This window comes from Struthio camelus, chromosome 28 (genome assembly GCF_040807025.1).
Source record: "Struthio camelus isolate bStrCam1 chromosome 28, bStrCam1.hap1, whole genome shotgun sequence".
Classification (NCBI taxonomy): domain Eukaryota; kingdom Metazoa; phylum Chordata; class Aves; order Struthioniformes; family Struthionidae; genus Struthio; species Struthio camelus.
Genome location: NC_090969.1, coordinates 165,267 through 192,259, shown reverse-complemented (window position 1 = coordinate 192,259; position 26,993 = coordinate 165,267). Strand labels below are relative to the sequence as shown.

At 67.3% G+C, this 26,993-nt stretch overlaps 3 protein-coding genes across 4 annotated transcripts; 2 read left to right on the top strand and 1 right to left on the bottom strand.

The window, feature by feature from the left end:
• The first annotated feature begins 1,119 nt into the window (after nt 1–1,119).
• On the top strand, nt 1,120–13,406 carry NXPH4 (neurexophilin 4). The gene is made up of 2 exons (XM_068921345.1): nt 1,120–1,224; nt 12,594–13,406. Exons 1-2 carry the CDS (start codon nt 1,177–1,179, stop codon nt 13,356–13,358), a joined length of 813 nt encoding a protein of 270 aa, XP_068777446.1. The 5' UTR covers nt 1,120–1,176; the 3' UTR covers nt 13,359–13,406.
• Nucleotides 13,407–14,958: 1,552 nt separating this feature from the next.
• On the top strand, nt 14,959–19,529 carry SHMT2 (serine hydroxymethyltransferase 2). 2 transcript variants are annotated; one of them, XM_068921282.1, is made up of 12 exons: nt 14,959–15,052; nt 15,649–15,849; nt 15,941–16,020; nt 16,274–16,474; nt 16,578–16,659; nt 16,957–17,079; nt 17,243–17,382; nt 17,672–17,837; nt 17,915–18,014; nt 18,368–18,523; nt 18,792–18,899; nt 19,093–19,529. In XM_068921282.1, exons 1-12 carry the CDS (start codon nt 15,029–15,031, stop codon nt 19,218–19,220), a joined length of 1,509 nt encoding a protein of 502 aa, XP_068777383.1. In that variant the 5' UTR covers nt 14,959–15,028; the 3' UTR covers nt 19,221–19,529. The 2 variants fall into 2 exon arrangements, with proteins under 2 accessions (XP_068777383.1, XP_068777384.1); XM_068921283.1 differs by lacking the exons at nt 15,649–15,849; nt 15,941–16,020 and having other exon boundaries at nt 14,964–15,052.
• Nucleotides 19,530–20,719: 1,190 nt separating this feature from the next.
• NDUFA4L2 (NDUFA4 mitochondrial complex associated like 2) lies at nt 20,720–25,983 on the bottom strand. Its single transcript, XM_068921338.1, has 4 exons — nt 25,852–25,983; nt 22,757–22,845; nt 21,146–21,206; nt 20,720–20,969 (listed from the first exon to the last, which is right to left on the bottom strand). The coding sequence occupies exons 1-4, from the start codon at nt 25,906–25,908 to the stop codon at nt 20,913–20,915; spliced, it is 264 nt and encodes an 87-aa protein (XP_068777439.1). The 5' UTR covers nt 25,909–25,983; the 3' UTR covers nt 20,720–20,912.
• Nucleotides 25,984–26,993: the final 1,010 nt, after the last annotated feature.

The following is a 26,993-nucleotide window of genomic DNA, read 5'->3' as shown; positions in this document are numbered from 1 at the left end:
CCTCTCCCGCTCCCTCCCCCTTGCTTATTTCTCCTTCACCTTGTAGTCATGCCGTTTCCCCCCGCACACACTGCTCTGCATGCTCCACCCCCCCCCCCCCCCGCCGGTGCTCGCCCCCTGCTCGGCGGCCACCCAGCCCCTGCCGGCACCTCCCGGGGAAGGGGGGAAATAATAGTAATGGCAACAGCAACAGCAACAGCAATCACAGTAATGAAGCGATGGTGTTGGGGAGGGGTCCGGGCTGAGCTGCGCGGGGGGAGGACAGCACTGCGAGCACACGCGTGTGCGCACACATGCATGTGCCCCGCCGGTGCTTGCACGCGACGCTGCGCGTGGGCAGCGTGTCCAAGTGCAGGCACCCAGGGCGGGGTGGGGGGGCAGTGTTGGGGCTGCCCTCGTGTCCCCCCCCTCCGCTGGTGGCTGGCAGGGGGCAGCAGCAGGGTACCCACTCCCCTCCTGAGGCGCAGGGAGCCCCACAGAGACGGGTGGGACTGGGCCCCCCCCCGAGGTGCTGCACCCCCCAGGAGGGGAGCAGGACTGGGGACCCCTGCAGTGATGGGGTCCAGCTGGGTGCAGGGTGCCCGGGGTGCTGCCCCCAGGGTGCTGCCCCCACGGTACCCCCGGTGCCCCCCCAGTGCTCCCTCCCTGGTCCCCCTGGTGCCCCTCCAGTGCTCTCCTTCCCCCCGGACCGCTCTGATGTCCCCCCACTGCTGCCCCCGGTGCTCTCCCACCCCCCCCGGTACCCCCTCGGGCTCCCCTCCGTCCTCTGCCCCCCATCTGATGCCCCCCGGTGCCCCCCCGGTGCCCCCCCAGATCTCTCCTTCCCTCCGGGCCCCTCTGATGTCCCCCCAGTGCTGCCCCCGGTGCTTTCCCACCCCCCCGGTGCCCCCCCAGCTCCCCCCATCTGACGCCCCTCCGGTGCCCCCCCCCTCCGACGCCCCTCGGTGCCCCCCCCGGTTCCCCCCCGGTGCTCCCCCTCCGACACCCCCCTTGCTGCCCCCCGGCGCCCCCCGGTGCCCCCGCCCGGGGCGGCGGGCCGGGATTGGCGATGCGCCGCCGAGGCGCCGCCCGGCCCCAGCAAGTCTCCAACTTTCTTCCTGCCTCCCCGGCCGCCGCCTCCCCGCTCCGCCCGCCCTGCCGCGCTCCCTCCATCCCGGGCGCCCGCGGAGCCCCGCGATGCTCCGCCGCCGCCTGCCCCTGCTCGGGCCCTGGCTGCTGCTGCAGGTACGGGGCGGGGGGGCCGGCCGCCCCCAAAGTTGGTGTCGCAGCTGGGGCGGGGGGGGTACAATTCCGGGCTCGGGGGTGCAATTACCGGGAGGGTCGTGCAATCTCCGGGGGGGGGGGGGCGTGCAATCCTGAGGGGGTGCGATTATGTGGAGGGTCGTATAATTCCTGGTGGGGGGGGCGTGCCATTCTGGGGAGGGAGCGTGCAATTTCGGGGGGGGGTCATGCAGTCCTAGGGGGGCCGCGCAATGCTGGGGGGGGGGGCTACCTATCCGAGCGGGGGTCGCGCAGCGCCGGGGGGCTCGTGCGAGCTGGGGAGGGGGTCGGTGCCCGACGGGGGCGAGGGAGGCGGCCGGATCGGGGAGCTGCGGGGGGGGCACCGGGCAGGGATTGCGGGGGGGGGGGGTCCGGCCGCCCCAAGTTGGCCAGGGCTTGGGGCGGGGGGTGCCGCGGCCATCGGCGCGGCCCCACCTGGGCGCTGCCCCCCCCCCGCTGCGAGGCGCCGTCTGGCAGCTGCGGGGGGGGCGCGGGGCGCGCGAGACGGAGCAGCGCGGGAGTGTGGAGCGGCCGCGCGTGGGCGGCTCGTGCTCGGCGCCCTCGTGCACCCCGGCACACGCGTGTGCGCGACCCCCCCCCCCAGCCCTGGCCGTCGGGTTTGGGGAGCATGGGGGGGCCGCTGAGCCCCGCACGGACCTGGAGCAGCAGAGGGGCCCCGGCGCTGCCGAGGGGGCGAGCGCTGACGCCACCTGCACGAGCGACACCTCATTCCTGTCCTGAGTGGGTGCGGGCTCAGCTCCAGCAGCTGCTTGATTTTCACACCTCCAGGGGGGCATTTCCCCCTTTCCAGGGGTGCCCCTGCAGCAGGGGAGTTGGAGCATGGGGTATTTACCCCAGGGCCGGGCTGGGGGCTTTGCCCGTCCTTGCTCCTTTGCCTGTGTCCTCGGGAGGTCGGGGGGGTGGTGCATGTCCTGCGCGACCCCCCCCCCCCGATATCCTTGCAGTGGGCCAGGGGCAGTGACGTCCCTCCTGCCCGGGATGCTGGGCAGTGCCGAGGCCACTGGCCCCTGCGCGTCCCCCCGGAGCGAGGGCGGCAGGGTCTGGGGGCTGCTGCTGCGTCGGGCACCGGCGGCGGTTGTGGGGGGGCTGGTGCCCCCCCAGGCCCTGGTGGGGGTGCCCAGGCTCATCACCTAGTGGATCTGATTTCCTGACACTCCATTTTTACTTTCCGTGTTTCATGAATAAAATCAAACGAGTCAATTCCCTCTCGGGAATTGGATGCATATCAGGGACCCCCCCTGCAGCACCCTCCCTCCCCCAGGCAAAGGCTGTTGCAACTTGTCTCGCTGGCACGCTCCGGCCTCGTGCGTGTATATGTGTGTGTATGTGTGTGTGTGTGTGTGTATAAATATATATATATATATATATTTATGTGTGTGCGTGTGTGTGCATGGGGGCGGCTCTGCATGACCCCCTCCCCGTGTCCAGCTAACGCAGAGCATCTGTCGGTGCTGGAGCTGCTTCAAGACAAATGGTTTTGTTTTGATGGAATCGGGAGCAGGGCGCTGCCCCGTCGCCCTCCCTGCTCCCTGCGAGGGGAGCGCGGCGGGGCCGAGGCGCCCGGGGGCTCACGGCCAGCGGCCCCGGCGCTGCCCCGGTCCCCCGCACCCAGGGACCGAGGGGCATGAGCCCCCCAACCCGCCGCGGCACCCTGGGCCGCTGGGGTCAGCCCCCCTGGAGACGGGGCCCTTCTTGCCCCCTCGGTCCTGGCAGAGGAGCCAGGGCCTGGCGGGGAGCAACTTTCCCTGGCGAGCCTGGAGGGCCGGTCCCGGCCCTGGCGCCGCAGCGGGTCGGGGGGCCGCGGGCCACCGCTGCCCGGGGCGGGGGGCTGGCGCAGGGCAGGGGTGCCAGGGCTGGGGGACGAGCCCCGGCTGCGCCCGCGGCTGTGCGTGCACGTGTGTGTTGCTGCAGGAAGGACGGACCCTGGGGTGTCACCCGCCGTGCGTGTGTGCCGGTTGTCCCTGCTGGGTGTGTGTGTGCGCGTGCAGGTGTTCGTCTTCCCGCTGGGGTGGACGAGCTCACCCAGCCCAGCCTGGGCCTGTCACCGCTGTGCGTGGCCACAACATCCCCCTCCCCGGTGACTGCCCCCCTGCTCTGTCCCCCCACTCCGGCACCCGGACAGGGCGGCAGCGCCCGGGCAGGGGCCCTGCTGCCGCCCGGGCTGCCTGCAGGTGATGTCCCTGCCCGCCGCTCAGCCACCCCCAGGGCCCCTGCTCTGCATGTATGCGCTAGACTGTTTGTGCATGGGGAGTTGCATCTTGGGGGTGCCTCAGAGCGGGGCTGGGATGCCGTGAGCGCTGGGAGAAATCCCCGTCCGGGGCTCGAGGGGCAATTCCCGGCAGCCAGCCCCCGGCCTTCCCGGGAGAGGGGCTGCCGGGCTCAGCCGCTGCTCCCTGACGTCCGGGTGACAAAGTGCTCTGCATGGCGTTTAGCGTGATCTGCGCCAGGCTGCCGCTGAGCTCGGGGCACAGCCGCCACGCCTGGAGCCTCCCCTCTCTCCTGGCGCTGCGCTTTCGGGGCAGCCCCCGTCCTCGTGCCTCGGTTTCCCTGCTGCCGGCCGGCGGGGAGCTGAGGCAGCCGGGTGCTCCCCAGTGCCGGGCGCCTCGCTGGTAGCCGGCAGACCCCCCCTTCCCGGGCTGACCCTTCCCAGGAACACCCTTCCTCGCAGCGCAGGGGCTCGGCCCGGGGGACGTGCCAGCCCTGCGAGACTCACCCCGCTGCGGTCCCTTTCCCTTGCTGTCACCCGAGAGCTGTCACGCGTCTACTGGGCTGTTGGCTGACAGATGGCCTTGCCGTTAAGCAGATGCTGCCAGCCCTTTAGGTGCAAGGACACCCCCATTTCCCCCCCCCCCAGCTCCTATTAATGGGGAGAATTTAACCCTTTCATGGCTCGGAGGAGCAGATCCCCTTTCCTCCTCCCAGTTTGTCTTTTAAGCCCAAACCAGCCACATAATGGGCTTCAGAGAGCATCCTGCAAGGAGAGCCAAGTGCGAGGCCCCCCCGCTCCGTTTTTAGGGTGTGCAGGGAAGAGCTGGTGCAGGTGTCACCGTTGGCGTCGAGCAGGCTGTGTTTGCCATCTCCTTCCGTGTGTCACCCCCTTGCTTGCTGGGTGACTCACCCCTTCCCCACCAGCCGCGGCGCGCAAGGAGGCAAGGTGCAATTTCGGGGAGGGTTGGGGAGACGGTGGCGCCCAGACCCCCGGCTCCAGCAGGGGGGCGGCGGGGCACCCTCCCGCCAGCCCTCGGCCGCAGCGATGGGCTGTCGCCGGTGTGGTCCCGGAAGGGCGGCTGGCGCTGGGGCCGAGGCAGGTGGGGCAGGAGTTTTTGGTGAGGGAGGCGTTTGCCGCTCGTGCTTTTGGCTGGAGTGGAGCCCGTGGCTGCCGGGACAGGCGCTTTCTGGGCGCGCACCTCCCCTGAGCCTCTGCCCACGCCTTGGCCCTTAGGGCCACAGCCAGGAGTTTGGCTCAGACCCAGCAAACTCAACTCACCTGCAGCCAGGAGGCAGCGCGAGCCCATCCGTTGTTCCTGAGCAGGGACAGCCGGCCCCGCTAGCGCCGGGCACGCAGGACCCCAGTCCTTGCCCATCGCTCTGGGTGGGGTAACCTGGAGCCCCCCCCATCCCCCCACTCTGCTCCATGCCTCGGTTTCCCCTCTCAGCCTATGCAGCCCCCTTCGGGGCCAGAGGAGGGCGAAGGGAGCGGGGGAGCCCGGGGGCCCTGCAGGCCCAGGCTGGGCACCTCCCGGCCCTGGAGCCGCCAGCACCGGGGCCGAGCGCCGAGCGGCTTTGCGGCGGCTGTTGTGTGCTCAGCATGGCTGAGCTAATCTATCGCCAAACAAACACACGCTGCTATTCCGAAAGAAGGTTTCCAAGCGACTCATTTCCCTTTTTTTAATAACTCTTCCCTGTGGTGCCCTTTGCACCCTGTGCGGGGAGATTCAATCAGGCTGGAGCCGGGCGCGTGCCGTGGCTCGGTGCCCGCCGGGGCGGGCTGCAGCAGCGGGGCACGTGCGCCCCAGGGCGCCCCGGCTGGACCCGCTCCACTGGGTTGCTTCGGTGCAAATCTGGGGCCTGTTCTATCGCTTCTCCCCCCACCCCGTCTTTAATCGCTTGTTTTTCTGCTGGGCGCTGGGACGGGGCAGGAGGGGCTGGGGCAGCAGGACCGCGGCCCTCGTGCCCTGCGGCAGCATCCTGGAGGCGAGTGCTGCTGTCCCTGCCGCTGCGTGCCCCATCCCTGCGCCCGCAGCTCCCCGGCCACCTGCGCGGGGCGATGTGCTGGGTGATGTGCTCGGTGATGTGCGGGGCAATGCACAGGGCAATACATGGGGTGCGCAGGGCGATGTGCGGGGCGATACATGGGGTGTGCGGGGCGATACATGGGGTGTGCGGGGCGATGTGCAGGGCGATGTGCAGGGCGATACATGGGGTGTGCAGGGTGATGTGCGGGGTGATGTGCAGGGCACGCGGGGCGATGCGCAGGGCGATGCTCGCCTCCCCCCCGCCCTGGCCCGGCTCCAGCCTCCTTGACGAGCTGCCTGGCTCAGCCTTCGCGCTCGGGCGCCGAAGGTAAATGGCCCAGGAAAGATGAAGCTTCCTCTCCAGCCGCTCGGATTGCTACTAAAGAAATAATCACATCCCTCTGCCCGTATCCCCCCCGCCAACCCGCCGCCTTTTTTCCCTGATCGCTGTTGCAAAAGGAAAGTCATTGTGGAAACAAGCACCCAGCCTGCAGAGACGGTCGGCTGCAAAGAGCCTGCAGCGCCCGGACGGGGCGCTCGGCAGGGAATCGCCCCCTCCCCACCGTAACCCCCCCGCGGACCCCGCTGCCGGGACGGGTCCAGGTGCCGCCACCGTGTCCCGACGAGGCTGCTCAGCCGTGCCGGCGTGGCAGCAGCCCCGTCCCGCGGGCGCTGGGGGCACTGCGCCGGCCCCACGGGCTGCGGGGGCGCGCTGCCCCGTGGCGGCCCCTCGCCGCCCGCCCTCGGCTCTTGGCGAGGGGGGACGCGGTGTGGCGGCGGCAGGGTTGCGGGGGGGGGGCTGGAAATGCAATTTATGATCCCGCCTGATAAGATCTTATAAAATTTCCCGGGCACACTCGAAATTACATTTCCATAGCTCAGGAGAAGCGATCTCCTCGCACGCCGATACCTGCCACTTTTATGGCTACATTTATTGCAATAATAAAGTGGAACGGTGAGGCAAGGTGGGGGGGAGGCATCCAGGCAGACGCTGGGGGCTGGGTCCCGGGGCCGGGGCTCCCTCCGTTCAGGGGGCACCGAGCTGCCGGAGGATGTCTCCAAGACCCACCCAGTGCCCCGCCGCAGGGAAACTGAGGCAGGGCTGCAAGGGGCCAGGCAGGAGGGGGCCCAGGCGTCCGGGCTGCAGCGAAGCACAAGCAAGCTGGGGCTGACCCCGGCCCCGGTGCCTGGGCCTCGGTTTCCCCACGTGCCTGTGTTGGTATCAGCCCCCCGCCCCACGGCTGGCCGCACTCGGGGCCCCAACTTGCCCTTCCAGCTCGGGACCCCTCCGGCCCCATGGGCCAGGGTCCCATCCCCTCCACGAGCAGGGTCCCGACCCCTTCCCTGTGCTCGCCCCAGTGCCCTCTCCACCTCGGCTGTGCACACCCGCTCGCACACCCGCTCGCACACCCTCGGCCCCTTCCTGCTCCGTTTATCTCCTCATTTTCTCATTCAGGCTCTTTTCTTCCTTGAGCCCAATGAGTCACACAAGCCCTGAATCCTTTGCCTTGTGCCGTCTCCTCCCTTCTATTATATTTTTCCCTTTGCTCTTAACAGCACTTTTCTTTTTCACCTGCGGGGGGAAGCTGGGGGTGTACGTTTTTCCCTGCTCCCCCCCCAACATATACCAGCTTCTGTCTCACCGCGAAGCCCTTAAAAATAATAAATAAATAAAACAACGGCTGCGAAAAGAAAAGACAGGAAACGAATGACAGGGAAAAAGAACCAAAAGGAAAGAAAGAAGAAGAAGGAAAAAAAAAAAACCCAAGTCCTACTCGGGCTATGAAATATTTATTAGCCGGCGCGTGCCGAGCGCGTTAATAAAGCCGCAGCATTTGCATATTTTTCTCTGTCTGCGCAGAGAGAGGTGCCTGTTTAGGGGGCAAAGGCAAAACCGTGGGCGGGCGATGGCCCAGCCTCGTGCGGTCCCGGCACGGGTGGGTTGGCGGGGTGGCGGCCGAGGGGGGACAGGGCAGCGGGGCACGAGACGTGGGGCTGCGGGGGCCCGGCCCGCTGTGCCAAGGAGCTGCCGCCACGCTCTTGCTCACGCCGTCCCGTGCCCTGGGCGAGGGCGCAGGCAAACTTGTGGCTCTCGCGGTGCATGCCCAGGCAGGCAGCAGAAAGCGGCCGGGATTTGTCCAGGACGGGATGCGTTCGGTGTGCGCCACGCTTGGCTCTGCACCCGGCTCCCTCGGCCCTTGGGGTCTCGCTGTTGGATGCAGGGCATCCTTTACTGCAGGCCCCGGGGCCAGGCTGGTCCTGGCCTGCGGCCCCCAGCTCTGCCGATGTCCCTGACCCTGGCCCAGGTGTCCCCAACAGCAGGTCAATCCGTTGCCCTGGCCCTGAGGAGCCGTCACTGCAGATTCACCTCGTGGGGACTTTCATTAGCAGCCTGCCACTCATCAGCCCCATCTGTGCTCCTAGACGGGGAGAGACACAGGCATGGCTGCTGCCACGCGGACCAGGGGCCCCGGCGCAGGTCGTGCACAGAGAGACACGCTAATGCACGCAGCCCAACGTGCACACGCAGCCCAACGTGCAAACGCATCCCGATGTGCACACGCATCCCAACTTGCACATGCACCCTGAGAAGCAGAGACAAGCTTGTAAAGACACATGCAGAGACATTACGTGTGCCTGTGTAACCCTGCATTTGTGCGCACGGACGTGCTTGGAGGGACATGGAGAGACACTTGTGCACACTCAACTGTGCGCTGCTCAGCGTGCACGTGCACAGGCACCCAGGCATTTGCTGCACTCCTCCTCTCTCCCACAGATGCAGCTGCATGCTCGGAGGTGCAGGAGCTGGGCGACATCTCGGTGCACACCTGTGGCACGGTGGCATGTGCACGCTCACACAGGCAGTGCTGGCACCAGGGCTCACTGCACACCCCCGTCTGCATGCAGAGTCGCATGGATGCACCGTGTACATCCCGGCACATGCAGGCACCTACTCGGGTCCCTCCCTGCACCCCGGCAGAGCCCTCCACTGTGCCGCGCCACTGGCCACCACATTAGCACCCGCGTGGCGCCAGCGAGATAAATGGGAGCTGTCACAAGCACCTTGTTTGCTGCTAACCTTTGGAAATGCCACACCGCCCCAGGCTGCGTTGCGCTGGGGGGAGCAGGCCCGCGGGGATTGTCGCTCACCACCTCCAATTAATCTCCTTGCACTAACGAAGGCGGCGGAGTGACAGGGGGGATACTGGCTTGACCCTGTGCCTGTGGGGAGAGCTGAAGGTCCTGATTCATGGATCAGTGCCTGCTCTAGCACCCTGCACTGAGGCTCAGGGAGGTGAGGATGCTCAGGGCAGTGAGGATGCTTGGGGCAGTGAGGATGCCCGGGGTGGTGAGGCTGGTCAGGGCAGTGAGGATGCTCGGGGCAGTGAGGATGCTCGGGGAGACGAGGATGCTCAGGGTGTTGGGGATGCTCGGGGCAGTGAGGATGGTCAGGGCAGTGAGGATGCCCAGGGTGGTGAGGATGCTCGGCAGTGCGGGACAGGCTGGGACCAGGGCAGGGGTCAGAGTGGCTCCTCCTTTGCCTTGAGCCGCTCCCCGGGTGTTGCTGCAGGGGTGCGTTGCTCCCCGCCGCAGGGCAGCCCTGTCAATCCTCTCCCTCCCTCTGCCAAGGTGACCCGGCCCCGGGGGAGCAGCTGACGGCACTTGGCCCCGCCAGCAAATGGGATGTGAGCGGCCATCACTGCTGGCCCTGACAAGCCAAATTGATGCCGGCACCGAGAGCCTTCCTGGTCCCTCCGCAGCCATCCCAAGCCCTTCCTGCACCCTTGCCCTGCTGCGTTTGCACACCCAGAGCATAGCACAGGTGCTTGCACGTGTGTGGCAGACGTGCACAGCCCATATGCACACAGGGAAGTGCATGAGCAGTGATGTGCACAGGGGCACAACAGCAGCACAGGCACATAACACCCTCATGGGGTGGTGCATGGATGCAGTAACATATGTGTGCACGTACACAGACACAGACACACACACACACATACACACACATGAATGGTGCCTCGCAGCAGAGCCCTGCACACGCCGGAGGCATGCCACGGCCCTTGTGCAGCACGAAGGAGCGAGCACGGCCAGAGGCAGCTCTCCGCACACATGCGTGCAAGGCGCTGGGACCCCGCACATGTGCTTGCAAAGCATGTCTGAAGGGTACACATGCACCTAGGTGCACACTGCACCCTGACTGCTCGCAAGCAGGAACATTAATATTTAAAGCGAGGTGTGAGTGAGACCTACCTGGAGCGCCCGTGGCACTGGTGGGGCGCGGGAGAGGCTGACCTTGTCTCCCCTTAATGGCTGCTGCGGGAGGGTCTTGCCACATCCCTGCCCAGCTGCATCCCCTCTCCCTGCTTCGCCCTGTGGGGCCGAGGTTGGTCCTCATGGCGGGCACTGGAAGGGCTGCGTGCGGGGCCAGCCCTGACCGGTGCGCAAGCCCTAATCGATAGCCCTGGCTGCACTGGCAGCCGCGGCCCTGTTCTGCAATTCCCTTTCATCCGTGGCTGCCTGGCATTGCCGGCTCTAGGGGGAGCAGGGGCAGTGGGGCTGCGTGCCAGCGACGGCTCTCCCTGCAGGGATGGGGCCCCTGTCCCCGGGGAGTACCCTGACCATACCCCGTCCTGCCCCTGTCCTGACCCCATACCCAGGCACGAGCCCAGCTGGGGACCTGCAGCCCTGGGTGACGTGCTGAGCTGGTGCCAGCGCCTCCTTCCCCATCACATCCCATCTCCACCATTTCCCCGTTGCCTCTCCATTCCCATTGCATCCCTGTCCCCATTGCATCCCCGTCTCCTTTGCATCCCCATCCCCATTGCATCTCCATCCCCTTGGCATCCCCGTCACCACTGTTGTTCCCGTCCCCTCGGAAGGAGCGGGGCCAGGGGGTTGCGGGTGCCCCTTCTCCCACCTGGGCTTGCTTCTTGGTAATTGCCTTCTCGCAGAGGGCCTGGAGAGCCGATGGGTTTGTACGAGAGGGGTTAACGGCAGGGGCAGAGGAGCCCAGGCCCCCCCCAAGAGCTGCTCGCCTGCTGCGGCCAGGGCTGGGGGCGACAGCCTGTCTCCCCCTCCCCCAGTTATCTCTCCATCTCGTGGCCCTGCCGCGATCTGGCTTTCTCTCTCTCTCTCTCTGGCTGTAAAGGCGCCCGACTTTGAAGCTGCCTTGAAATATAGATAAGGGTGAATGCAGCAGCCGTGTTCAGAGAGCGATCAGAGGGGGCTGGGGAGGTGGCCAAAGCCACACGGGGGGCTGCGGGGATGCTGCACCCCAAACCCCTGGCCCTCACCCACCTTCCCCGGGCTGGGCTGAGACATCACAAACTCATCTCATCCCCTGCCCCGGGACTGCAGCGGCCTCCCCTGCACAGACCACACTGGGGCAGAGCCTTGTGAGTGCCTGGGGGAGGCCAGGCCTGAACCGGCCGGCGCAGGTGAGACCAAGCACATGCCAGAGCAGGTTTCCGGGCAGAGCCCGGCACGCGCAGTGTCGGGGGCATCAGCGTTAGGGAGACGGCAGCGCGTCGCCCGCCGGAGGTGCCGGCTCAGCGGGGGTGAGCACCGGTGCCCTGCGGCTAGGCAGGCTCCTAGGGTGCTGCTCTGTCTTCTGTAGGGTGCACGGCCCCGTGCGCTGATGGCATGAGACCTGACGGGCTCACTGCAGAAATGGCCAGCTGGAGCCATGCCCGGCTCCTCCCTCCAGCCCCACCGGGTTGGCGGGTTGGAGTCAGCACTGAAGTGCTTCTCCCCTGGGGCACAACCCCACCGGCGCCTCCGCTCCACGCCCTCCGCGTGTCCCCGCCGTGCCCGGACGGACGCCTGCCGGCTCGGGACGGCGTTGGCGGCCGGGGCCGGGAGCAGCTGCGGGGGGGGCCCGGCCGGGCAGGCAGGTGGGGGCCGCGTCCGCCGGGGCTGGAGAGGCGCCTGTTGGCCCTGCGCACCACTGCCAGCTTGCCTGGTGCCTGTCCTGGCAGTGGGACCGGCCAAACCTCCTCCTGGAGGGGCCGTGGGGCCGGGCCGCTGCTGCCTGCCTCCGGCTACCGCCGCTTGCCTCTGCCTGCCGCTGGCTCCAGTCCAGGGGCCCCCGGGCCGCCCTGCCGGTGCAGGGGCTTTGCGGTTGTCTAGCGCTCGCGTCCCCCTTTGCCACCCGCCTTTTCTGCTTTCGCGGCTAATTCCCTGCCCCGGCAGCAGGTGGGAAGCGCCCCCAGACTCCCGCCTCCCAGCAGAGCGAGGGTCTCCGCTTCGCCTCGTGCACGCCCTGCGCAAGCAACGCAGCCTGCGCTGCAGCTGCCCCGGTGCAATTACCCGGCAGGGAGGAGCGGCTGCCGTGCAGCCTGGCGGGGGCTCTGTAATTTCAGCTGCAGATCAGAGGCGCTGCGTAATGCAATTAGGCTTCCCTGGCAGGCGGCGCGGGGCTCGCCTGCCTCCCCCTTGCCCTCGCCTCTCCGCACAAGCTTCCCCCAGCCCCGGCATTTCAAAAGGCCTTGGATGTGGCGGGGCAGGCAGTAATGAACTGCCCGCTGTCCTGCCTCTCCCTGTCACGGGGACGGGCGCTGCTGCAGCCCCGGCACGCGGACGTGGGGAGGGCCCGGCCAGGGCTGCACAGGGACGGGCGGGCGGCCGGGGCAGGGCGACGCAGCGCTTGGACGCAGGCATGGCTGGGGCGCCGCGGGCAGGAGGCGTGCATGGGTGCAGGGGGCAGAGCAGGCAGGAGGGCTGGGTGGACGCCGGAGCGCGCAGGTCCCAGAGGCGGGCACGGGCGCAGGAGGGGGGCATAAGTGCGGGAGGGATGTGTAACTGCAGGAGCACACAGGTCCGAGAGGCGCGCTCGGGTGCAGAGAGTCGCGTGGTGGGTGCGAGGGGTGCATGCAGGCAGGAGTGCACAGCTCCAAGAGGAGGTGCATGGGCACGTGGGCACAGGAGCAGTGCGTGGATGCAGCGGGGGGCATGGTGGGTGCAAGGGCTCTGCAGGCGCAGGAGGGGGCACGAGCGCAGGTGGGGCCGGGGGGCCGGGCAGGCTGAGTGCAGGGGTGACGGGCACAGGCTCGCGCAGCCTCTGCCATCTCCCCCCAGATGGTTTGTGCCGAGGGCCACATCACCAAGAGCCTGGGCTACCTGGAGCTGGGCACCTCTGGCCTCCTCAAGGACGTGCCCTACGGCAGCCTGAAGCCCCCCATGCTGGAGCCCGGGCGGCTGATGCCAGGTGAGCTGCTACAGGGTGCGGGGCAGCCCGCCGGAGCCGCGCATGGCCCCTGGGACTGGCAGAGGAACCAGACGGCCGGTGGGGTGCCGAGCCCCCGGGCCCGGCGCAAGCCCTCGCTCAAGGCCGCCCGCGCCAAGAAGATCTTCGGCTGGGGCGACTTCTACTTCAACATCAAGACACTGAAGTTCAGCCTGCTGGTGACAGGGAAGATTGTGGACCACATCAACGGCACCTTCAGCGTCTACTTCCGCCACAACTCCTCCAGCCTGGGCAACGTCTCGGTGAGCATCGTGCCACCCTCCAAGGCGGTGGGCTTCGAGGTGCTGGTGCCCGCACCCGCTGCGCTCCCGCACCCGCCGCCCCCGCAGAGCACCCTGCCCCAGGGCCGCCCCAAGGCCCTCAACTGCCACGTGGAGTACGAGAAGACCAACCGGGCGCGCAAGAACAAGCCCTGCCTCTACGACCCCTCCAAGGTGTGCTTCACCGAGCACACGCAGAGCCACGCCGCCTGGCTCTGCGCCAAGCCCTTCAAGGTCATCTGCATCTTCATCTCCTTCCTCAGCATCGACTACAAGCTGGTCCAGAAGGTCTGCCCCGACTACAACTTCCAGCACGACAACCCCTACTTCGGCTGACGGCCCCGGGCAGGGGGGGTGGTGAGGCCATGCCGGTGTCCCGGAGCGGGCTCGCGCACCCGGCCCTGCAGCGGGGTGGGGGGGGGGGGGTGGCAGGCAGGGGTGACCGTGGGCACCGGGCTGGCGGCAGGTTTTGGCTTGTGATGGGGGGGGAGGGGGTGGGCGCTGGCATGTGGCCATGCTCACAGCTGGCTGCAGCTGGGGGGGGGAATGCAGCTGTATCCTGTTTTTGCAGCTGTATGAGGTCTGCATGTGTGTGCACATGTGGATGCATGTGTGCACACTCTAGTGCACCCCTCTGTGTGTGCATGCCCATGTACACACTTCCATGTGCCCGGATGCACGCGTGCACACCTGTATGCACCCTTATGTGTTTGCATGTGCAGCCACACATGTGCATGCCAGTCAGGGTGCCTGTGCGCGTGTGGACACCCGTCCCGGGTATTTTGGAGCTTTTCCCCAGCCCCCTCTGCCTCCCCTTGGCGGGGAGCACCCAGGCCGGGGGGAACATCGGGCACCAGACCAACTCTTGGAGATTCCCCCTCTGCCACCTGGGGAGAAAACAGCCCAAATTTGCAGTCTCCCGCCCAGATTTGCCCCCTGCTTGCCGACCCCGGCCGAGCCAACCCCGCGGTGAAGAGGGACGTGCCTGGGGCTGGGGCTCGGGGCTCGGCACGTACAAGCCCCTGCTCTCACCCAGCTCTGGGCAGACTTCTTCATATTTTTTTAAGAAAATCAAAATGAAAAAGTGGAAAATTAAAAAACAATTAAAAAAAATTGGAAAGCTTGCTGAGGAGTGTGCTGATGCCGAAGGCCATGATGGCCAGCACGGTGACACCGACGGTGCCTGCCGCCCATGGTGACGGACGCCTGGCAGGTGTCCGCAGCCGGCGCGAGGCCGGATTCCTGGGAGCCCGGGTGCCATTGCCCTGCCAGGGCTGGGCGTTGTGCAGCGCCTGGCACGGCCAGGCTGGGCCAGGCCGGGGGGCAGCCCCACCGGCGGGGTGCCGGGTGCTGCGGGTGGGGGGCGGCGGTGCAGACAGTGGGGTGCAGGGAGGAGATGGATGGAGTGCAGGGGATGGGGTGCAGGGAGGGGATGGATGGGGTGTTGGGGTGCTGGGGATGGGGTGCTGGGGATGGGGTGCAGGGAGGGGATGGATTGGGTGCAAGGCTGCATGGACGGATGGGGCACAGGGGTTGGGGTGCAAAGATGCAGGGGACGAAGTGCAGGGGATGAACGGGTGGGGGTGCAGGGGATGGGGGTGCAGGGAGGGGGTGGATGGGGTGCAAGGCTGCATGGACGGATGGGGCGCAGGGGTTGGGCTGCAGAGACGCAGGGGACGGAGTGCAGGGGATGGATGGCTGGGGGTACAGGGGTGCAGACGGTGGGGTGCAGGGGACAGGCTGCAGGGATGGAGGGGTGCAGGGACGCAGGGGATGGGGTGCAGGGGACATACAGATGGATGACGGACGGACGGACGGACGGACGGACGCAGCGCCCGCTGCCGCCGGGGGCGAGACCTCCAGCTTCCCGACGGGCCCCGCGCTCCCGCCCCGCCCCGGTCCCGCCCCCGGCAGCGCTCGCGCGGCGTCGGCGGGGCCGGACCGGACCGGACCGGGACCGGGGCCGGGGCCGGGACCCGGCGGGGCCGCGCGGAGCTCGCAGCGCCATGTGGCCGCTCCGCCTGGGCAGGGTGAGTCGGAGCCGGCACCGGTACCGGGGGGCGCGGGGCCGGGGCTGGAGTCGGGCCGGACCGGGCCGGACTGGACCGGGCCGAGCGGGGCGGCCCCGCAGCCCGTCCCGTCCCGCCGGGAGCTCCCGCGGTGCCGGTGCCGGTGCCGGTGCCGGCCGGGCTCGAGCCGCGCTGCCGGGCCGCCCCCGCCCCCCCCTCCCCCTCCGCGCCCCCCGCAGACTTTGCCTGGTCCCAAAGTCCCTTTGGCAGCGGCGGGGGGGGCCGGGCCGGCACCGGGGCTGCCCTCGCCCCCCCCCCCCCCACCGGCGGATGATGCAACGGGGCGGCCGCGCTTGCATCAGGCGGGCCCGGCCCGCTCCGCCCCGGCGCCCCCCAGCCCCGGGCGGGGGAGGCCCCGGCGCTGCCCCCGGGACCGGCGGCCGCAGCCTGGGGCGGGGCCAAGGGCCGCTGCCTGGCTGCAGCCGCCGGCGGGCAGGTGCCCCCGGGAGCCCGGGCGGGGGGCAGCGCCCGGCGGCTGGAGCGGGGGGCGCCCGGGGGGTACCCGGGGGGCGGCAGGGGGGGCGGCGCAGCCTGCCAAACGCGGCTCTCCCGGGCAGGCCCTGTGGCGATGCAGCCCGGCGGGTGCCGGCGGCCTGCGGGCGCAGCACAGCGGTGTCCCCGCCGCCGCCGCCGCGGCTGGAAGCGCGCCTGGCTGGACGGGGCAGGAGAGCCTGGCAGAGAGCGACCCCGAGATGTGGGCCCTGGTCCAGAAGGAGAAAGATCGGCAGTGCCGGGGGCTGGAGCTCATTGCCTCTGAGGTGGGGCACGGAGCGGAGCGCTGGTGGTCCTGGGGCGGCCCCTGCTCAGGTGGGGGCTGAGCATGCCCTGTATGACCCGCTTTTCCCCCAGAATTTCTGCAGCCGGGCGGCGCTGGAAGCCCTGGGCTCCTGCCTCAACAACAAATACTCAGAGGGGTACCCTGGCAAGAGGTAACGGAGGGTGGAGGGATGTGGGGTCTGGGCTTGGCTGGGCAGCTCCTGGGGGACGGAAGGCAGCAAGGGCGCTAGAGGGGCATCAGCAGCCTTCTGGCAGCCTGCGTCCCACTACATCAAAGACGAAGGGGAGCGGCAGGACACCAGGTGTGTTTCAGAGCAGGGCTGTCCCCTCCGCTGTGGTCACCTGTGGGGCACAGGCAGCTCCCTGGGTGGGAAGCACCCCATTACCTGCTCCCTTCTTCTCCAGGTACTATGGGGGAGCTGAGGTAGTGGACCAGATTGAGCTGCTCTGCGAGCAGCGGGCGCTGGAGGCGTTCGGCCTGGACCCAGCCCACTGGGGAGTGAACGTTCAGCCCTACTCGGGCTCTCCAGCCAACTTTGCTGCCTACACAGCCCTGCTGCAGCCCCATGACCGCCTCATGGGGCTGGACCTGCCCGACGGGGGCCAGTACGTACTGCACATGGGGCGGCCTGGGGGCCTGCCACCTTTTGGGGTGAGCACCTGCTCCAGGGCCCAATGTGATCCTGCATATCCATCCGTTCCTCCACAGCCTCACGCACGGGTACATGTCGGACATCAAGAGGATCTCAGCCACGTCCATTTTCTTTGAGTCAATGCCCTACAAACTTGACGTGAGTTGAGGGGGGGCAGACTTTCCCGGGGAAAGGGGGGATCTCCTAGCCGAACCCCCTGTCTCAGCAGGGGCCTTTTGGGTGCCTCAGTGCAGGCGCTGCCACTCCACCATCTCCTCTGCCTCCTTCCCACCCACTCGGTGCGAACCGTAGCCGTGTGTCGCAGGATGCTTGGGAACCCTGGTGGTTCAGCCCTGCCATGGCCCCAAACGCTCTCTGCTCAGAGCTGGGCAGTTGGGAGGTTTCTGTGCCCCAGCAAGTTGCCAGCTCTGGTCTTGGTCCGTCTGTCCTTCGCAGCCAGCCACAGGGCTGATCGACTACGACCAGCTGGAGAAAACGGCGCGGCTCTTTCGTCCTCGTCTCCTCATCGCCGGCACCAGTGCGTATGCCCGCCTCATTGACTACGCTCGCATGAAGAAGGTATGGGGGAGCCCAGCTCTCTTCTCCCCCAGCCCTGTCTGGGGGTGCCGGGGAACTCCTGTGGCTGGTGCGAGGCTGATCGCATCCTGTCCTTGGCTGTGGGGTGGGGCGGGGTGGAGGGATAGGGGGTGTCTATGACTGCCTGATGCCCTGTGTGCCCCAGGTGTGCGAGGAGGTGAAGGCGTACCTGCTGGCAGACATGGCACACATCAGCGGGCTGGTCGCAGCCAAGGTCATTCCTTCGCCCTTCGAATACGCCGACTTGGTCACTAGCACCACCCACAAGACCCTGCGTGGCGCCAGGTGAGGATGCGTTCTGCCTCGCTCTCCAAGCGGGAAGATGCCTGTTCACAGGCAGGGTGGTTGCAGGGGGGTGTAGAAGCAGTGCTTTTATTTCATGGGCTGGCTATGGGGCAGACCCCCAACCCAGTCCTGGGACAGAAGGGATAATGCCCTGGGAGTCCCTGAGGAGGGCTGGTAGCTGTCTAGGTCACTGCCCCTTGGAGGGGCTGAGTCCTCTGCTACTGGCTTCATGGGGGCTGAGCAGACACAAGGGTGGAGCAGTGCCTGTGAACGCTCTCTTCACCAACAGGTCAGGACTGATCTTCTATCGCAAGGGCGTGCGCTCGGTAGACAAGAAGACGGGCAAGGAGATGCACTATGACCTGGAGGACAGGATCAACTTTGCTGTCTTCCCTTCCCTGCAAGGAGGACCACACAACCATGCTATTGCTGCAGTGGCTGTGGCCCTCAAACAGGTGTGTGTAGGGGGGCACTGGGCTCGGGGTTAGGGAGGTGACGTGGGTGCCCCTGTTGACGTAGTCTGTCCTCCCAGGCCAGCTCACCTGCTTTCCACCAGTACTGCCAGCAGGTACTGAAGAACGCCAAAGCCATGGCGCAGGCCCTGCTCCAGTGTGGCTACACGCTGGTATCAGGTAATTCCCCCTTCTGTGGCGCTTTGTGGGACGAGGAGGGACAAGGCTGTGATAGGTCACAAGTGACGCAACTTAGTCCACTAGGCAGCAGCACGTGCGTGCGTGTGTGTGCATGTTGGGTGAGGGGGGTGGTATTGGCAGAGTGGCCTTGTAGGGCTGGAACGGGGGGACTGAAAGCAGGGGGCAGGAGCATGGGGCATTGCAGAACAGGGCCTTGAGGAAGACATGAGGAGGAAGCACTGCCAAATGGGGCTGGGGGCTAGGAGTTGGCAACAAGAAGAGGGTAGGTTGCTGGAGGGGCTCATGGGGCTGGATGTTGCTGACCCACCCCATTTCCTTTTCCTGCTCCCCAGGCGGGACCGACAACCACCTGGTGCTGGTGGACCTGCGGCCCAAGGGCATTGATGGAGCACGGGCTGAGCGAGTCCTTGAGCTTGTCTCCATAACGGCCAACAAGAACACGTGTCCTGGGGACAAAAGCGCCCTCACGCCGGGGGGGCTGCGTCTGGGTGAGGGCCCAGCCCTGCTCTGGGGAGGGTCTTCCTACCTCTATCCAGCCCTTTCCCTGGGGAGGGTTCCCCAGGCTCTCACTCTGGGATATTCCCCCTCCAGTCTCACCTCTATCTCAGAGGGCTCCACGTGGGAATTTGGAGCCAGTTCCTGGCTCGGAGAGGGTGTGTGGGACCCCATGTGGCCTGGGATGTTGGGAGCTCCTTGGTGGGCTTGGATTCTGCTCCGAGTGCAGCTCCCCAGCCCTGATAAGGTCTGTGTCCCCAGGTGCCCCCGCGCTGACATCCCGCCGCTTCCAGGAGAGGGATTTCCAGAAGGTGGTGGGTTTCATCGATGAGGGCATAGCGCTGGCTCTGGACGTCAAGAGCAAAACCAGTGAGTGAGCTGGGGGCACTGATCTCCCTGGCGTGAAGGGGTGAGCTGGCACCTCTCCCTTCAGGGTGCTGGGGCTGCACCCCCAGGCTCGTGCCAGCCTGCCACCCTGTCTGGGGACAGGGGTGGTGTGGGGGTGGACCGGTGACATTTCCCCCTGCCATTCTCACCTGTTCTCACTTGCCCTCACCACCAGGCAAGCTCCAGGACTTCAAGACCTTCCTGCTGAAGGATCCCGAGACCCAGCGCCGCTTGGCAGACCTGCGCCAGCGCGTGGAGACCTTTGCACGCGCCTTCCCCATGCCTGGCTTCAGAGATCACTGAGTGGGGGCTCTCACCGCCCCCCCACAGGCCTGGACTAGGGGAGGATCAAAAACACCCTGGGGCTTCACCCTCCCCTTCGTCCCCCACCACCACCTTTGTGATCAGGCACTTCTTCCCCCTGGGTTGGAGGAAGCTTGGGGAGGGGGGGGCCCCCCCACCCCAGTCCTGCTCTCAGTGTTCGGGTTCAGGGACCAAGCCCCCACCTGATGGGGGCAGGGACCATTCCTTGCTCCAGCCTTGTCCCCTCTGTCTAATGAAGTCTTGCACTTTTCTAGGTGGAGAGTCTCACTAATAAAACTGGGGCCAGAGCATGCCTGTGGAGGTGTGTGGGGTGCTGAGCTGGGCTTGGAAAGGCTAGTGACAGACAGAGGGAGGTGGGGACAGTGTCCCCGGGCTCTGTCACCACCTCAGGCCTGAAGGCCCTGGTTCCAGCCCCTGCCACCTTGCTGGTGCTGCAGGCTGGAGGCAGAGCCTGGACACCTGCGCTCCGGTGCCCGTGCCAGGGACGTGGGGTGAATCCTTCCTTGCCTCGGTTCCCCTGTCCCCACTCTTCTAACTCAGTGCTTCACCCAGCAGGCTGTGAGGGGAGTGGGGACTTTTGAGGGGGTTAAACTGAGCCCCAAAGGAAGGCAGGTGCCTAGGAGGGATGGTGGGAGGCTTCAGCCCTGCTGCCCCTGTGCTGCAGGGTGCAGAGAGGTTGGTGCGGTCTGTTTTCCGCCTGCGCCCCCACGCCACACTGGCTGGCTGGAGGGGTGCAGGCCAGGCAGCCGCCTGCACGCAGACACGTCCCGCCGTCCGGTGCCATCTGCTCTGTGATTACTGGCTGCAGATTTTCCCCTTGGCCTTGGCCAAAGCAAACAGCACCAGGCGGGCTCCCCCTGCCTGCTGCCGAGGCCAGGTCCCTGCCCCAAGGCACGTAGGCCAGGGGACCGGAGCAGGGGCTGCCCCTGCATGCAGCATGTGCACGTGCAGCCCCAGGCACGTGTGGTTTTCTGCCCCCTCCACACCACTGGGCTCTTTTCCTCCCTCCCGGTCTGGTTTCCTGCTGTCTCCCTGGGAGGGGCTGGGTCAGGGCCACAGTGGTCCGTGGGCATCCCCCGGGAGCGTGGAGCGTGGGAGACAGGAAACGCAGCACCCGGGGGTCAGGGGGTGGGAATCGCTGAACTGTCCTGCTGCCAGCAGGATGTGACCCCCCCACCCAGCCCCTGCACAGGGGGAGGGGGATGTGTCCTTGCATGGATGGCAGTGGAGAGGGGAAGCTGAGTCTCTCCGAAGTTTATGGGCCTGGGAAATGGTTTATAGAAAATATTTTCCTGGCCTCGCCCCCCCCCCCCCCAGTACTTTATTACAGTACTATGAATTTTATCGAAATTTTGCAAGGCAGGAGAGGAGCGGCTGTGAGAGCAGAGCGCCTGGCAGCCCCCCCTCCCTGTGCTTATGCCTCGTCTAAGCTCTGCGACTCGCAAGGGTGCAGGTGAGCTGGCAACAGAGAGCCCATCGCGCCTGGCGTGATGTGGTTTATTGCTGGGGCGTGCGGCCCCAGGGTTGCGGGGTGCTGGGGGGAGCACTCGAGCCTGCATGCAGGTTGCAGCCAGCGCTGCGGGGCCCAGGGGGCTCGGCAAGAAGCAGCAGCAGGGCGTGGGGGGGGTGCGCGCCCGCAGCCCAGCACAGGAGTCCCTTCCCCTTGGCAGCTCAGAAACTGGGACGGTTCTTCTTGAGGCTCTTGTAGTCCGTGGAGACTGCCATAAACTGGAGAAGGAGAAGGATGTTGGGGAGGGGGGTGCATCCCCCACATGGGGAACTTCAGCCTGGCCGGGGGTGGGGGGCAGGATTCCCACCCCAGATCTGAGCGTGTGGCGCTCAAGGGCTTCCACCCCTCTGCCGCAGGGCTGACACAGCTTCCCCCAGCCTGCCCCAGTGCTCACTTTGTACTGGTCCGTGGGGTTCAGCTTATTCCACGGCTCAGGGTTATTTTTCCGGTCCCAGCTGCAAGCGGAGATGGAGCCATCAGTACCTGCAAGAGGCTTGAGGGGGCAACTCCACATTTCCCCACCTGCCCCATTTTGCCCCATTCATGCCCCCAGCCAGGGCTGGTTCCCTAGGGGAATCTCAGGTATTACCATGGCAACATGCTCCATTTTTGCTGTGGGCTTGGCAGATTGGGGTGGGGGGCAGTCAGGCACCTCCAAGTCCATCGGGATGAGGAGTAGGGATGAGGAGTGGGGTGCAGGTACCAGCCAGGCTCGGGGGGCTGCTCCCATCACCCCCAGCCCAGCCGCGTGCCCCGGCCAGGGCCGGGCGCCGGAGCTATGCACAGCTGTGTGCGCAGGTGCACATCTGCCCGGCCTGGGCTGTAACCGCTGGCAGCACCATCCCGCTCAGCCCCTCTCCCCATTTCCTCCCATCCCTCGCGTCCTGCCTGCCCCCCCAGGACCCTCTGCCCTCGCCTCTCACTGGGGGGTTGGTGCCGGGAGCGAGCAGGGACTTGCTACCGCTGCGCAGCGCCTGTGAACGTGCGGGGCGGCTGGCGTCCACGAGCTCAACCCTTCCCCAAGGCCAAATGTCCTGTCCCGTCCCGGGGGGGCGTTGGGAAGGCCAGCGGAGCCGTGGGATGCGTCCGCGTCTCCCCCCCTCTCCCGTCCCCCTGCAGCTCGCTGGTGTTGGCCAAGAGCAGAATTTTCCATGTGGGAAGACGCCGGGGGGGGGGGGGGGGGTTGCTGCAAACGCAGACCCCGGAGCTGGCTAACAGTGTTAACGTGCTATGGGGGGGGAGGGGGCTGCTGTTGTTTTATCTCCCCCCTCTCCACCCCTGGGCTTGTATGATCAAAGACAAGGTGCCTGGATCTACTAATTGCTGAGCTAAGTATCCTGGGCAGCTGGCGTCAAATTAAATCAATGAGCGTTTTACCGGGAGCAAACAAATATTAGATAGGCATTAGGCAGCATGGGGCTGCAGGGACCGTGGGCTGCTGAGTTACGGGGAAAACAGCTGTGCGCTGCTCCTGTCTTACCACGGCACATCCATCCGTCCCTCTGCCAGCCCGCCGCCCCGTCCCTCCCTCACCTCGCCCCTCTCGCGCGCGCTGTTCATTCTCACACTGTTTTTATCTGTCTCTCCATCCCTCTCTCCCCCATCCCTCCACCAACCATCCATCCCACTCCTCTCCCGTTCCTCCGCCTGGCCCTCTCTCAACCCATCCGTCCCCGCGCTGTCTGCCACGCTCACCATCAGTCACAGCTGCTCTTCTCCGTCTGGGCGTTCATCCCTCCCTCCTGCTCCCTCATCCTTCCCCGGACCTGGCGTGTCCAGCCCGTGCCCTCTCTGCCCCCCGTTTCACTGCAGCAGGGTTGGGGGGGTCCGCCCCCCGCCATGCGAGGGCAGGGCAGGCAGCACCTTGGCCTCGTCCTTCGCCCCCCCCGCCCCGGCGCTCCTCTCGCCGGCCCCAGCCACGGCCACCCGGCGTCGGGAGGGGGCCTGGGGCCCAGCGGCCCCGGAGCTGCACCCCTGCTGCGTCCTGAACCGTCCCGTCCCGTACCTGACATCTGGGCTGCACAGCGCCAGCCTCAGCAGGTACAGGACGGCACTGCCCAGGCCCACGCTGATGAAGCCAATGAGGGGAACGAGCTGCAGAGAGAGAGAGAGATATGAAAAATACCCCAATAAAATGAATATTTATCAGGCCGACTGGAGAGTGAAAGGGAGAGCTGACACGCCGGGAGATTTACAGGGGAAATATGGCAGAGCAATCCTGTAGCAGGGCTGCGGTACACAGTGTAGCTGTCAGCTTGAGTGACTGAATTAAAAGCGGGAGAGAAAAATCGGCTCATGCTGGAGAGGAATTGGATTCGGAATGAGCCATCGCCGCCCTGCCGCCCGGCGCGGCTGGCGGGCCGAGGGTGGGTGCCCGGCCCCTTCCCGGCGGCACCGGGGACCGTGTCCCCCGCCTTGCGCGGATCCCCCCCATCGTCTGCGCGGGGCGCCGGCTGCTCGGCCCGGGGGGGGGGGGGGAAGGCAGCTCCGGTGCGGGCTGGGGCGGGGGGGGGCTCGCTGCAGACCGGGCGCCCGGTGCAAAGCCGCGGAAAGTGCGGGGACGCGATGGGGACGCGATGGGGACGCGATGGGGACGCGCCCCCCCCCCCCCCCCCGGCTCCCCAACCGCGCAGGGGGCTCCCCGGCTCCGCCGCCGGCAGCCTCCGCGTCTCCGCTCCTCGCTCCGCCAGCGCCCTGGGGGCCGCGGCCGCAATCGGAGCCGAGACGCGGCTGCTTTGACCTCCCCAAATTGCCGCGGCCCCCCCCGCGCCGGGGAAAGCGGCCGCGGCGTAATGAACCCGCCGCCTGCCCGCGCCCCTGGGAGGGCGAGCGCAGCCGGCGCCGCTCCGCTCCCATTAGCGCCGGCGGCCGCGCAGCCCTGAGCTCGGCCCGAGCGCTCGGCGGGGGTCTGCCCGCCCCGCGGTTCCCCAGTGGGTTGGGGGGGGACGGGACGCATCCACCCCCCCGCGGGTCTGTTCGCTGCCGATCGCCTCCGTGGCCGGCCTGGTGGGGGGGTGGCGCCAAGCCCCCCGCCCCAAGCCCAAGCTTGCCCCGTGCAGCGCTGGCAGATGCCAGCTGCGAGGCGGGCGGTCCGCGGGGTCCGCGCCACGGGGAGCCGCACCGGCCGACCAAGAGGCGCTCCGCAGCCCCCGGAGCGGCGGCCTCCGTGGAGGAGATCCGGGCCGGCCGACTCATCTCGCCATCCGCTGCTGACACCTTCTGGGTAATTAATGCCTGGGACGAACTAAGGGGGTGATTGGGGGTGCTGGGGGATCCTCTTGCGCAGCAGCCAAGGGGCTACTGAGCTCTGGGTGCAGCACGAGGGGCCTGATCCCCCCCAACCCGCGCGCACGCAAATAAACAGACGGATGGACAGTTTGACCTTAGGAGCCTGGCAAGTTGAAATGCTGCTGCTTGTGCGCGTTCACACTGTGGCGCTGAGCTGGCCGGGAGTTTTTTACCCTTCAATCCCAACGGCGAGAGCCGCAAATGGGCTGGTGCGGGGAGGGGGTGCGTGTCACTCCTGTGCCCCTGCCCCCTGCCCGCCCCTGCCCTGCGCTGCCGCTCTGTGCCGCGGCGCCCCTCCAGCCCTGGCCACGGTCCCTGCCAGCGCAAGCAGGCTCCGAGCCGGAGCAAGTGCCGGACCCACCCTGCGCTTGCTGCTCCGGCTGCAAACACAAAAGGGGACAAAAAAAACACTTGGGGGGGGCATGAGGCGAGGTGAGGGCGCTGCTGAGAGCAGCACGTGGTGCAAAGGGGTTTGCACAAGGCCACGCACAAGCGGGCGCAGCCGCTCGCAGCTCGACACCCAGGGCGCTCTCGGCCTGTGCTGGGCGGCCAAGATGCTCGTCACCTGCCCAGCCCGGGTCCGTCCTCAATCCACTGTGCCCCGACGCTGGTCGCTGCCAGGGTGGGGAGCTGCCGCCGCCGAGCTGCTATTGCACGGCAAAAGCACGACCGCTCCCGCCAGCATGGGCTGCGGCCAGGCGCCTGTGGCAGATGGCATGTCACACTCGCCCCAGCAGCCTCTGCTTGCGATAACCCTGCTTAACAGCCCCAGGTGGGTGCCAGGACCCTGGACCCCCAGGCTGTGCTCCCCTGGGGCCTCTCCATGCCCCCCAGCCACGTACAATCCTGTGCAAGACGGCCGGGGAAACCAAGGCAGGGCGTGATCAGAAAAGCCCCAAATTCCCCTGGTCTGAGCGCAGAAACCCGCAGCAGCGCCAGGAGGACGTCATGGGAGCCCTGGCCCTTGCAGCCTGGCTGCCCACGTCCCCGGCAAGGCCGAAACCCAGCCTGGCCCCTGCTCCACCTGGCAGCCTCCGCTCCCTTGCTGAGCCTGCCGGCAGCGCCAGGCGTCCGGATGCTCAGCCATCGCGCAGCATCCTCCGCAGCCTGGCAGCTGTCCCCACCACCGCTGCCGCCGGCTGCCAAACGCTTACGTGACGTTAAGCCCGTGGCCTGCAGCTGAGGAGCCCTGCCCGGCCACCGGCCCTCACTGGCTCCCGCTGCGGGGAGGGAACCAGCCCAGCCAGGAAAGGGGCCCGTCGCGGCAGCGCAGGGTCGATGTGCTGGAGGGGCTGCGGTTTATGAGGGTTTAGGCACCTTGGTGCAAGAGTCCTCAGCTAGACTTTCTGATGGCAGGGGCCGTGATGGATCAGAGCTGCGAGGGGGGTGGGGGGGGTGGCAGTTGGCACCTTGCACCTGGGTGGGTTCCCAATGCTGCCTCCCCGAGGCACCCCAGGAGCTGGGAGGGCTACAGAGGCGACGCGCTCGGGGTGAGCCGGGACACGCGTGCAAACCCTGGTTGGGCTTAAGAGACCAAACTGTTGCGCTGCGACCGCCCGGGACGGAGCGAGCGGCTCCGGCAGCAAAAGGCGTTTGCACCTCCTTGGGCAGCTCCTGCCCTGCTGCGGCGGCTACAGCCACGGGGGACGGGGACCAGCCCCGGGGGGGAGCTGCACAGCCAGCCGGGAGGCTGTGGAGGGGTTGGTGAGCGGGAGCGGAGGTGGAGGGACGGCGGGCACAGGGCCCCCCGGGGCTCTGGAGGGGGCGAGGGGCGCGAGGGCGACGTGGGGGGACGGGGCTGGGGTGACTCACGCCGGGGTGCCGCTTGACGTGCCGGGAGAACATGCCTCCGAGCAGGGGACCCTTCATGGCAGGGCGCGGGACGGTGGTCCAGCTGCGCGGCGGCGGGATGCCGTGCGCCGGCCGGGCTGCAGGGAGGGCAGACACCGCGGGGGAGGCGTCTGCACTGGCGGGGAGGGACGGGGCGGGACGGGACAGGACACGGGTCCCCGTCCAGGGGCCTGGCTGGAAGGGGGGAATATTCCCCCTTCCAGGCTCGAGCCCTGATGCCTGGGTTAGCAACGGGCTTCGGACACCCAGCCCGCGCCACGGTGCTGCACCCCGGCCGGCATGCTGTGCCTCGATTTCCCCTTCTGGGCATGGGGCCAGCCCCCTCCCCTCCACCCGCAAACGTTTCGCAGGTGGCTCTGCACCTTCCCTGCCAGGGCGAGCGATGAGCCGGGTGATTTGTTATGACAACTTCTACGATGTTTGCTGCCTCCCCTTGCCCCCCCCCCCACCTCCACCCCCCCCCATTTATGATAAATGACATAACACCCAATTTACATTTAGCAATGCAAATCTCCCTGGCAGTAGCAGATGCTGCCGTGCATATGGAAACCAGCTATCTCCATCCATTGACTTTTAACAAAAGACGGGGAGATGAACGGAGGGGGCAGCCCAAAGCGGCAGGGGCTGGGCCCCCCGCACTGACCGGGGCTGGCACGCTCGGCCCAGCGAGACCCCCCCCAGGTAGCCCCCCCGCTCCCGTGCAGCCTGCGTCTGCAGGGCACCCGGGGACTCAAAGCCCATCTCGGAGAAGAGGCTCGTGATGGTGGCAGCACCCGCTCCGGCAGGAACCCCCGTGCGGCCGCAGACCTGGGGTCCCCGGGACACCTCCCTGCGGCTGATGGCCAGCGGCAGCCCGCTAGCCCAGCAAGTGCTCGTGCACGTGCGTGCACGCCCGCCCAGGGAGCCACGCGCCCGTGCAGACACGCACCTGCACACTCCCGCACCTGCACACACGCATGCACCCGGCTCTGCTCCGCAGCCATCCCCCCGCCCGCGGAGCCCCCGCGCTGCCACTCCCTCCTAACCGCCTTCCTTCCAGCAAAGTATGCAAGAACAAAGGGGAGAAACTTCTCTGGAGCATGTGGAAATAAATAAACAAGGCC

What these genes read in the sequence shown, in the direction of transcription:
- NXPH4 (XM_068921345.1), top strand. Translation starts at nt 1,177, where the DNA reads ATGCTCCGCCGCCGCCTGCCCCTGCTCGGGCCCTGGCTGCTGCTGCAG. An exon ending in GGCCCTGGCTGCTGCTGCAG is followed by an intron (nt 1,225 to 12,593) that starts GTACGGGGCGGG and finishes ATCTCCCCCCAG; the next exon opens with ATGGTTTGTGCCGAGGGCCA.
- SHMT2 (XM_068921282.1), top strand. Translation starts at nt 15,029, where the DNA reads ATGTGGCCGCTCCGCCTGGGCAGG. An exon ending in GGCCGCTCCGCCTGGGCAGG is followed by an intron (nt 15,053 to 15,648) that starts GTGAGTCGGAGC and finishes TCTCCCGGGCAG; the next exon opens with GCCCTGTGGCGATGCAGCCC. An exon ending in TGGCTGTGGCCCTCAAACAG is followed by an intron (nt 17,838 to 17,914) that starts GTGTGTGTAGGG and finishes CTGTCCTCCCAG; the next exon opens with GCCAGCTCACCTGCTTTCCA.
- NDUFA4L2 (XM_068921338.1), bottom strand. Translation starts at nt 25,908, where the DNA reads ATGAAGGGTCCCCTGCTCGGAGGCATGTTCTCCCGGCACGTCAAGCGG. An exon ending in ACGTCAAGCGGCACCCCGGC is followed by an intron (nt 22,846 to 25,851) that starts GTGAGTCACCCC and finishes CTCTCTCTGCAG; the next exon opens with CTCGTTCCCCTCATTGGCTT. An exon ending in CTGTGCAGCCCAGATGTCAG is followed by an intron (nt 21,207 to 22,756) that starts GTACGGGACGGG and finishes CTCCGCTTGCAG; the next exon opens with CTGGGACCGGAAAAATAACC.